We start from the raw sequence: 12,152 nt of genomic DNA on the forward strand, positions 1-12,152 counted from the left end.
ATAACATTTGGCACACTATTTTACAAATAACCATTCCAATACTCAAATAAAAGTACTTATTTTTGGTTGTGTATTTGAAAATACTCAAATACACAGAAATAGTATTTTAAGTACCACTCAAACACACAGGTCTGCTGGTACTGCAGCTCGAACAATACATGAAGAACACAAATCCAAGGAGAAGCAACAGCCTACCCTTCCCTTCAAGGTGGGGGTACATTGTCATCTAAGGAAAATATAGATTTTGAACAGGATATAGCGTATGCCTTTCAGACCACTTATAGACTAAAAATATAATTTATTAAATAACTACAACACTGACAAACTCATGAAATCCACCATAAAATGTAACCAGAATCACTGCCAAATAATTTTCCTAATGCTAAAAGCAAATTTAAAGAAGATACAGGGCCTTCAGAAAGTATTTATACTCCAAGACTTATTCCATATTTTGTTGCGTTACAGCCTGAATTCAAAATCTACACAATACCCCATAATAACAAAGTGAAAACTTGTTTAAGAAATTGTTGTACATTTTTAAAAATGAAATACATAAATATGAATTTACATAAGTATTCACACCCCTAAGGCAATACTTTGGCAATGATTACTGCTGTGAGTCTTTCTGGGTAAGTCTCCAAGAACTTTCGACACCAGGATTGGGAAACATTTGCCCATTATTTGCCCATTTTCAGGTCTTGACATTGATTTTCAAGTAGACTTCATTCAAAACTGTAACTCGGACACAGGAACATTCACTGTCTTCTTGGTAAGAAACTCCAGTGTAGATTTGGCCTTTTGTTTTAGGTTGTCCTGCTGAAAGTCAAATTTATCTCCCAGTATCTGGTGGAAAGCAGACTGAAGCAGGATTTTGCTTGTGCTCCATTTTTATCCAGAAAAACTACCCAGTCCTTTATTACAATTACAAGCATGTGCATTATATGATGCAGCCACCACTATGCTTGAAAATATGGAGAGTGTTACTCAGTAATGTGTTGTATTGTACTTGTCCCAAACGTAACATTTTGTATTCAGGGCAAAAAGTGAATTGCTTTGCCACATTCTTTACAGTATTACCTCAGTGCCTTGTTGCAAACAGGATACATGCTTTGGAATATTCTGTACAGGCTTCCTTATTTTCACTCGGTCAATTGGAGTAACCACAATCCATCCTCACTGTTCTCCTATCACAGCCATTAAACTCTGTAACTGTTTAAAAGTCACCATTTACCTCAAGGTGAAATCCCTGAGTAGTTTCCTTCCTTTCCAGCAACTGAGTTAAGAAGGATTCCTGTATCTTTGTAGTGACTGGGTGTATTGATACACCGTACAGAGTGTAATTAATAACCGCACCATGCACCAAGGGATATTCAATGTCTGCTTTTTTTTACCCATCTACCAATAGGTGCCCTTCTTTGTGAGGCGTTGGAAAACCTCCCTGGTCTTTGTGGTTGAATCTGTGTTTGAAATTCACTGCTCGACTGAGGGACCTTACAGATAATTGTATGTGTAGGGTACAGAGATTAGGTAGTCATTAAAAAAATCATATTAAACACCGTTAATGCAACTTATTATGAGACTTGTTAAGCACATTTTTACAAAATTAACAAATTATTATTTACAATGACAGCCACTTGGAGAACAATGGGTTAACTGCCTTGTTCAGGGGCAGATTTTTACCTTGTCAGCTTGGGGATTTGAATCAGCATCCTTTCAGTTACTGATCCAATGCTCTAATCACTAGGCTACCTGCCGCACCAAACGTATTAAGCCTTGTCATAAGAAAGGGGTTAAATACTTATTGGCTCAGGACATTTCAGCTTTTCATTTTTTTGTCATTTGTAAACATTTCTAAAAACATAATTCTACTTTGAAATTGTGGGGTATTGCGCATCCATTTTAAATTCAGGCTGTAACACATCAAAATGTGGAAAATTCAAGGGGTGTGAATACTTTCTGAAGGCCGTTTCTGTATCCGTGTCCATTCCGAAAGCTTGGATGGGTTCTGGAAGATCCCACAGCTTAAGTTCACTGAATGTTTATCCTGTAAACAGCCTTTCCAAGAAAGACAGGATTTGGAATTACTGTCTCAGGTATCCCGTTTCCCTGCCTGTGCCAAAGGGCTGTAAAAAGGTATCCCGTTTCCCTGCCTGTGCCAAAGGGCTGTAAAAACAATCAAAGCATGGCAGGGCAGGAGAAATTCCTTGGACATGGTAAGACACAAATGGATTTAAGCTTCCTGCAGGAATACAATGAATGGTGTCGTATAAAACAGGAAGAATGAAAAAAGCAGCTATGATTAATTGTAAGTCAGATAATATCAGTGTAACAGAGTAAGGTTTCCTGTCCTTTTGAGGAAGGCTCAGATTGAAATGCAGTTGGCAGAAACACAGAAACAGAGAACATTAAAGGCTTCCCCTCTACTCTCGCGGGCTCCAATGAAAATCTGTCATTGAAGATTGTGTGCCTCACAAAAGCTTACGAGTCAGTCGACTAGGTGCTTGGTTTCCAAAAGACTCACAGAACAATAGCTAGAGAACAAATCTTTCTCCAATAAGTAAACATTTCTCTTTAAGCCTCTGAAAGTAACAGTATAATTCAAAGTTGATTTATAGTTGGATCTCTCAACAATACATACTATTGTCAGACACCCTGATGAAATGTAAGCCTATACGCATTGGTGTATTTTAATAATATCAGCCCATACATTAAAGGCTTTTTAACTTTCAAACCTACACGAGCGCATGGACTTGCCACTTAACACTTCGTACCATTTGTGGTTATCATTTTTGCTTTTGCTTTTCAAATACATACATGTATTACCAGTTTACAGAACAATCTATCCAAACTACTCTCAGTTGAAAGGCAGCCATAGATCTTTAAAACATAAGGTATCTGCATTCGCCTTGTCGTGTGACTAGCACTCCAGACAGTTACATCCTGTAGCCACTGTACAAGCAGACTAAGAAATAGAACAGAGCTGCTTTTAAGCAGCTCCACACACATTGTAGCTACTCACAGACAAATACCACATTGTGAAAATCTAATGCAAAGCTGCACTCATTGACCAGTGACCGCTCTGTGCTTCTGTTGTTCAGAGTCTGATAAAAAAGTTAACTTGTTATGCAGTCTCAAATAACTACTTATTAGTTCATTAAATGATTAAAAGGGAAATTTCATTTTAACTTCATATTCATAATCTCCAGCACCACCCCAACATCAACATATGTGAAAGTGGATCATTTCTATGTTTTATATTAAAAAAGATATGCAGATTAGTGTTTCCAATGACATCATCAACTAATTAGTAGACAATTAGTGGGCAATGCCTACTCATAATTGGTAAAAAATCACACGATGCACACTGATGATGTCACTGGAAACACTCATCTTTCTCTATCTTTTTTATGACAACACATAGAAACGCAAAATTTCCACATCAGTTGATGTTGGGGTGGTGCTGAATATGAAGTTGACAAAATGTGAAATTGCCCTTTAAATGGCTGTTTGAGCTAAAACCACACAGCCCCTCATTACTAAATCAAGCTCCAGTTAAGGTCCTCTCCATCGCTCTGCTCATTCCGCTGTCATTTTCCAGGTTCTCTCTGTCTCTGTTATGCATGACAAGTCAACTTGAATTGCTTTCCACTCTCAAAACTCATTACATAACTGTATCAGCTCTCACGCACTCTATTTTTCTTCCTCTCTCTATCCCTCTATCACTCTCTTGCTCTATGTGCTTTCACCTGCTGGGTGCTGGGAGGCTGTCTGCTGTTAGACTTAAGGCAAACCGTCCGTGGGATCTGCCACATGACCCACCCAGACACCCTTGACCAGACATTCTCAAACCCTTCTAAAACATAACACTGTCATTATCTGAAAAACACCGCATTGGACACATCACCAAGTTAGCATTCAATCAAACATAAAGAAAGATTCTGTAACAAACATGCATTGCAAAAGATAAAAGGCAAATGGAAATAAAGGACTGAATGCAATCCTTAGTCTTTGTGAAGTAGCTCCCCCTATTCACACTCAAACAAAGCATTAACAAAGCTGTTTAAAATGTGCTAATTCCAGGGTTTCTAAGTACTTAAATGAAATTGTCCATTCAGATTAAACTAAAAGCATCCCAAAACAGAACTTAATAATCACTTGACATAAAGATTTAGATAAGGCTATGTTATTATTTCAGTTGAGTAATTCCAAAGACTTACATTTCCTTCATGGCTGTGGATATATGTAGTATGCTTCTCTCTCAGCTGTCACCATTCCTCTGTACTGAATGTCTTTATGCCAACACTGCTCACAAGAAGTGAAGCTGACAGCGAGTCCCGCCCTCAGCTAAAGACAATTAAATCCTATGTGGAGATTGGGCACAGCCTCGCAGTCGCAGACCAACTCTCCAGATACTGATTCGGGACTGTAAATTTCCACTTCCCACTTACAACATCCCCCCCCACACACAACACACACACACAGTGAGGGACTGGGGCTGAATGCTTTGCCCTGCATGTGTCACAGGCACCTCTTATTCATGTAACTGAAACAGATGACAGGATAGGAAGAGGGAGGGAGGGTGTGAGCAGAGTAGTAGGCCATGAGCATGCAGAGGAAATCAAGCCTCATGGGACAGCTTCCAGGCAGGAGAAAGAAGCCCTCTTAAAACATTATGTGAGTAAGGGGTGGTGGCTGGACAGGGACTAAGGAAGGGATTGATGACTGGCTTGGCTGACCATGCTAAGTTTTCATGTATTACTGTCTTAATGTCCCACTTCCACATAGCATTGGAAATGTGGGACATTTCCTATTATAACTGCTTATGACTGTGTCATTTCACATCACAGCAAAGACTTTCAAATATCTCTATGGGAACTGTTTGTGAATATAAATATAGTTTTCTTAAAATCGGGGGCAGGATATAATCAGGGAAGTTTCTCTGTGGTGTATTTGGGAGCCTTCTGCTCCATTTTGACATGACGTGTGCCAGGTTATCTCTGAAACGTAAACCGGGTACAGCACACTGTATAACAACACCTAATAAGGTGATGGTTCCTGTATTCTTCCCTGTTCTGTTTAGACACCATAATATACTCATAAAGGATCTCACGTGTACAATAGCTGGCATGGTAATTAAAAAACAGTGTTAAACTTGACTACAGGATTTGCGCAATCCTTTTGACAGAAGACAGGGCTTGGCTATTGGCAGGCTTTTACACACATACACACAGAAGTAGTTACTTCAGATGATATTTCCAGACTGCAAATATCCTTGCCACTTCTGGAAAAATACAACAACTCACATTGTTTTGCATAGTGCAAAGAAACTTTATGTTACCTAAATCTTCTTAAGGACTGGGCGGCAGTATTGAGTAGCTTGGATGAATAAAGTGCCCAGAATAAACTGCCTGCTACTCAGGCCCAGTTGCTAATATATGCATATTATTAGTAGATTTGGATAGAAAACACTCTGAAGTTTCAAAAACAGTTTGAATTATGTCTGTGAGTATAACATAACTCATATCACAGGCAAAAACCGGAGAAAAAAATCCAACCAGGAAGTGGGAAATCTGAGGTTTGTAGTTTTTCAAATCATTGCCTATCGAATATACAGTGTCCATGGGGTCATATTGCACTTCCTAAGGCTTCCACTAGATGTCAACAGTGTTTAGAACGTAGTTTGAGGCTTCTATTGTGAAGTGGGGGCTAATGAGAGCTGAATGAGCCAGGTGTGGCTGAGCTCTGGCAGACTGCCATGAGCTGATCACACGCACTCACGTGAGAGTTAGCTGCGTTCCATCGCATTTCTACAGACAAAGGAATTCTCCGGTTGAAACATTATTGAAGATTTATGATAAAAACATCCTAAAGATTGATTCTATACTTCGTTTGACATGATTCTACGAACTGTAATATGACTTTTCATCTGAACTTTCGCCTGGACTTGCCCACGCCTCGTGAGTTTGTAATAAACGCATGAACAAAATGGAGATATTTGGACATAAATGGACTTTATCGAACAAATCAAACATTTATTGTGGAACTTGGATTCCTGGGAGTGCATTCTGATGAAGATCATCAAAGGTAGGTGAATATTTATAATGCTATTTCTGACTTCTGTTGACTACACAACATGGCGGATATATGTATGGCTTGTTTTGTTGTCTGAGTGCTGTACTCAGATTATTGCATGGTGTGCTTTTTCCGCAAAGTTTAAAAAAAATCTGACACAGCGGTTGCATTAAGGAGAAGTGGATCTAAAATTCCATGCATAACCATTGTATCTTTTATCAATGTTGATTATAAGCACTTCTGTAAATTGATGTGGCTCTCATCACCGGATGTTTTGGAACTACTGAACATAACGCGCCAATGTAAACTGAGATTTTTGAACTTTATCGAACAAAACATATATGTATTGTGTAATATGAAGTCCTATGAGTGTCATCTCATGAAAATCATCAAAGGTTAGTGATTAATTTTATCTGTATTTCTGCTTTTTGTGACTCCTCTCTTTGGCTGGAAAAATGGCTGTGTTTTTCTGTGACTAGGTACTGACCTAACATAATCATTTGGTGTGCTTTCGTCGTAAAGCCTTTTTGAAATCGGACACTGTGGCTGGATTTACAACAAGTTTATCTTTAAAACGGTGTAAAATACTTGTATGTTTGAGGAATTTTAATTATGGGATTTCTGTTGTTTTGAATTTGGCGCCCCGCAATTTCACTGGCTGTTGACGAGGTGAGAGGCTACCGTCCCACATATCCCAGAGAGGTTTTAAAGAAACCAAAGTTATACTATGAATGAGTTTCCTTGAGATTTGTCTTGTGTTCTGTTACAAATTTGCAGACAACAGAGGAGTAGGAGTGGGACAGAGCTCCTGTTTTATACAGTTGCTTTAAATTGTCAGTCAATGTAAAGTCAAGCAACATTTTTATATGAAACTGCAGACCCAGGATTTTTGTTTATTTTACTTTATTCCACTGCATTGTGTTCTTAGACTGTTGACATTATCATCTGAGACTGAAGCATTAAAGACAGAATCAAAGACTGTAAAATATCAAATGATTTGATAAGACCTTTAGTCAAAGGTATATCTCCTGTTTATGACGAATCATGCACCCCGCATGCGCTGGGCATGGTTGAAAAAAAAGAAGACTTGTCTGCATGTTTTATAACAGCCAAACCATTCCTCAATTACTTAATAGAGTGGAGTATTAAACATTGTCCAAACCAATTAATATGTAGGCTCACTTGTAGCTTTGCTTCTATAATTTCTACTCACACCACCCCATACCACCCTTATTTGGATATACAGTGGACCGCACACAATCGTTATTATGTAATATAATAGATTTATGGAGTTGGAATGCTTGTCCTGGCTTCAAATTCTGGGATGGCTCTAAGAAGATCAAATTTAACTGACGCAGCTTGCCTGGAGACAACAGTCCAAGGGGAGGTTGTTTTTTTACTCTTTACATTCAGCAGATAAAGTTCAAATCAAGTTCATCTGTGAGGGCGGACCCTCTATATCAACATGACAGGATGTTACCGTGTAGCATGATATTATAGAAAAGAGAAACATTCATCAAATAACAGCTAAGCATCCCAAACCAGCTCTCCGGTTCCCATTGGAAACAACTGGGGTTTTGTCTTGCACAACATTTGTATTTAAGAAAATGGAATACATTAAAGGGGTAATCCAATAACAAATGTCCATTTTACATATCAGGAGGGAGAGCTACAGCGCATTCGGAAAGTATTCAGACCCCTTAACTTTTTCCACATTTTGTTACATTTTGCCTTGTTTTAAAATGTATTAAATACTGTTTTTTCTCATCAATCTACACACAATACTCCATAATGACAAAACGACAACAGGTTTTAATTTTTTTTTGCAAATGCATTAAAAATAGAAAAACAGAAATACCTTATTTACATAAGTATTCAGACCCTTTGCTATGAGACTCGAAATTGAGCTCAGGTGCATCCTGTTTCCATTGATCATCCTTGAGATCTTTCTACAACTTGATTGGAGTCCACCTGTGGTAAATGCAATTGATTGGACATGATTTGGAAAGGCACACACCTGTCTATATAAAGTCCAACAGTTGACAGTGCATGTCAGAGCAAAAACCAAGCCATGAGGTCGAAGGAAATGTCCGTAGAGCTCCGAGACAGGACTGTGTCAAGGCACAGATCTGGGGAAGGGTACCAAAACATTTCTGCAGCATTGAAGGTCCCCAATAACACAGTGGCCTCCATTATTCTTAAATGGAAGAAGTCTGGAACCACAAAGACTCTTCCTAGAGCTGGCCACCAGGCCAAACTGAGCGGGGGGAGAAGGGCATTGGTCAGGGAGGTGACCAAGAACCCTATAGAGTGGCCAGACGGAAAACACTCCTCAGTAAAAGGCACATGACATCCCGCTTAGAGTTTGCCAAAAGGCACCTAATGACTCTCAGACCATGAGAAGTAAGATTCTCTTGTCTGATGAAACCAAGATTGGCCTGAATGTCAAGTGTCACATCTGGAGGAAACCTGGCACCATCCCTACGGTGAAGCATGGTGGTGGCAGCATCATGCTGTGGGGATGTTTTCCAGTGGCAGGTACTGGGAGACTAGTCAGGATAGAGGGAAAGATGAACGGACTAAAGTATGAGAGATCCTTGATAAAAACCTGCTTTGGAGTGCTCAGGACCTCAGACTGGGGCAAAGGATAACCTTCCAACAGGACAACAACCCTAAGCATGCAGCCAATACAATGCAGGAGTGGCTTTGGGACAAGTCTCTGAATGCAGTTGAGTGGCCCAGCCAGAGCCCAGACTTGAACCCAATCGAACATCTCTGGAGAGATCTGAAAATAGTTGTGCAGCGACACTCCCCATCCAACCTGACAGACCTTGAGGGGATCTGCAGAGAAGAATGGGAGAAACTCCCCAAATACCCATGTATTGTAGCATCAAACCCAAGAAGACTCAAGGCTGTAATCGTTGTCAAAAGGTGCTTCAACAAAGTACTGCGTAAAGGGTCTGAATACTTATGTAAATGTGATATTTATGTACATTTCTAAAAACTTTTTTTGCTTTGTCATTATGGGGGTATTGTGTGTAGATTGATGAGGAAAATCAATTTTAGAATAAGGCTGTAACGTAACAAAATGTGGAAAAAGTCAAGGGGTCTGAATAATTTACGAATGCACTGTATGTCAGATAACAGAGATGTGGGATAATGTAGCCTGATGCTTGACCCCATGGCACTGTTATTTTGATAGGTGTGGAATACTGCATACTGGATCAGTAATAAGGTGCACACATCAGTATAGCTGCAGTGTATTACACATTCATATGACAGAAATATCAATACAGTTACCCCTTTTGATGTCTTCTTCAACAAGGGCCCATTTGAGTTAAACAAATAAAAGGGTAGATATAATGATTGATCATATAATGAAGACAATATGAGATGAAGAATCAAAATGGTAATATGCAGTTATACAATGAAAATAAAATGCACATATCTATTGATTTCACATTATCCTTTGATTCTTTGGAAACAGGCTTCTGTGAGAAAGCAACATATTTGCAGCATCACTGTAAGTGTATGCTTGGCTACTGACCCAAGACAATGGTTAGGAAATAGAGCAATGCCTAGTTTCATGATCCACTCTTGACACACAAAACAAAAACACATGCCATCTTCATCTTAATGACACATTAGTTTGTAGACTAGCCTACTATAGCCTATTGTGTCAGTGTCTCAAAGACTCAACCAACACGTCAATAAGTATTTATCCAAAAGGAGCAGCAAATTTGAAATGTCATTATCTGATTCATAAAACGTCACCTCTTTAAAGTCGACCAAAAGCCAATGGAGGGCGAGAGTCGATCCATTTTCATCTACGGATGGCAAACTACAACATTGTTGTTCCTAAAGAATATGGTACCAAAAAGGACACGCCTCAATCTCAATCAATGCCTGTTTCTCTGTCGGGAGTTGCGACTCTGTCGGGCAGAGTAAAGACAAAATAAGTGGGTTAAAATGTACAACCTATAAATGGGTATTAAAACCATCTTAAACCGTCACAACTAATTCACGAACAGCATCGTCTTTCAAATAACAGTCCTCATCATCATTCCACTTTGACATAACCAATCCATCGAATATGGCCTCGGTTAGATTAAGAAGGCACACGTGGGAGAGACAGACAGTAACATCGTAAAGGAGTGCGAAGGCTTGAAGGCAATACATCCACCCAAACCCCAAAAGTCGACCTCTTAGAATGCATCGCATTATAAAAAAGCAATGCTATAGTGTAGGAAATATTTCCTATTAATGTATAGTATTTTAAACGCGGAAGCGCACTCACAAATGCAATGGCAACCAAAATATCCCTATACTTTAATGTTGCATTTTGTCATAATTTTACGACAAATGAAATATACTAAAACCATTGGCTTTAATTAAATAGTTTGACGTCCAAAAGCAATATAAGGCACCCTTGGGTTGATGTCCAAGCTATGGTGTTTTTAGCCTACACATCATGTGCGCTCACAGACACACGCACTGCATAATTAGGTTTTATACACACAGCAATTATTAGCATCACTTCAAATAAAACATTATCAAGCAGGGAGAGAGATTCCCAAGAGGACACTTATTTTTATATCTGAAAACGTCAAAGAGCAACATGTATATTTCAGTCCAAAACCTTGAGAAATTGTTACAGAACATACATTGGCTGCTCTATTCAGATAATATAAATCATAATATGACTTATATCATGAAAATAATGTGAATATTAGCCTATACATTAAGAACATAGAAGCAACAATCTTGCTATTACTTATCTCTCTGATGGGTAAAGATGATGCTTAATTACCTGCCAGGTAATTGTTTAGCTCGAGCTGTCCCTTAAACTTGTGTTGTGCTGTGAGTGCTCAATAAAACAATTGCATCGGAAATGAATTACACGAGTTCTCTCTCTCTCTCTCCCTGACCTTTGTTTCTGAGAGCGGGTGCGCGTTTAATATGAGTTTGAGTGGAAAATCACCAGCTTCCCCATGCAACAGGAGAGTTTATTCTTAAAGTGACAGGTTCCCGCTAATTTGAATCGCTCGGCGCTCTCACCTCATCTGGCTCGATCAAGTCTCAAAGCAAGGCACGCATGCGGACTCACAAACTCAGCCAAGAAAGGAATGGAAAGGACAAAGGACATGAGTGACTGCTGTGGCGTTTTCATCACAGGCTTGGTAACCAGTGAAACATTACAATAACTATAACCCACATTGCCATGAACAATAATACCTAAAACATAAGCAAGGACCTGGGTGATGATAGGAAAAAGGGACCTGAATGTAAGTTCCATCACATTTGTCTTCAGTATTGCACAACCTAAGAACATCAGGCCTAGCCCATTTTTCAAGGTAGCCTAATATGAAAACACAACTTTGTATGTTTGTTCAGCTCAGTGCATATTGGTTCATTGCACTTTAGTAGACTAATCCAATGCTGACAGACAACCAACCCTACCCAAACAGATGGCAAGACCACGTGTTGGCATGGCGGAGCTTTGTGGGACACACTAGCCAGGGGGTAAGGGGAACAGTCAGCAAACCACAGGGGAAACTAGTCACACCAAATGCTATGCATTCTACAGAGAGGTTACATTTCTATACCTGAACCACAGAAAGTGATATTTTACTCCCAAACCGCATGCTATCTGTTGTTAAACTGTATGCCTCAATCTGGAAATGATGTGATTTCGGGCACTCTAACAATGACCCATTTCTTGTGTAATGTTGAGCAGCCGGTTCAAGACTACATGTCGTTTTTTTTCTTCATCTTCAGAATTGAATCAAAAAGAGCCTTTCTTTATTGTTTGTGCAGATGGGCAGCAGCCATGGTGGCCTGTACTGGGTACCTTGGCGCAGACTTTCAGCCAAAGTGCCTCTTGTAAAGCAAAGACTGTTGTCAGGCCGCCCAGTCCCCCGAGTTTCAGCACCCATTTCCCCAAAGAGAACAATATGCTCTGTCAGCAGGACCCACTATTTTCTCTCAGCGAAATGGGAAATGGCAGAGAAAGAGGAAGTTGTTTCAAGACTACTCTGTTTTGGACCAGTGTTTGTGACTGCGACTGCAACTAAACTTGC

At 39.5% G+C, this 12,152-nt stretch overlaps 1 protein-coding gene across 3 annotated transcripts in view; it reads right to left on the minus strand.

Annotated features, from left to right (window-relative positions):
- The window catches only part of LOC135527910 (sodium- and chloride-dependent taurine transporter-like), a 33,923-nt gene extending 22,878 nt beyond the window's left edge, over nucleotides 1-11,045 (minus strand). The window contains exon 1 of one of the 3 annotated variants that reach the window (XM_064956564.1): nucleotides 10,883-11,045. Coding sequence is in view for 1 of the 3 variants with exons in the window: in XM_064956563.1 (XP_064812635.1) it covers nucleotides 4,218-4,228 (11 nt within the window). In the remaining 2 variants the exon portion in view is untranslated. The other 2 variants (XM_064956565.1, XM_064956563.1) reach the window with 2 other exon arrangements.
- Between the last annotated feature and the right edge of the window lie 1,107 nt (nucleotides 11,046-12,152).

This window comes from Oncorhynchus masou, chromosome 33 (genome assembly GCF_036934945.1).
Source record: "Oncorhynchus masou masou isolate Uvic2021 chromosome 33, UVic_Omas_1.1, whole genome shotgun sequence".
Lineage (NCBI taxonomy): Eukaryota > Metazoa > Chordata > Actinopteri > Salmoniformes > Salmonidae > Oncorhynchus > Oncorhynchus masou.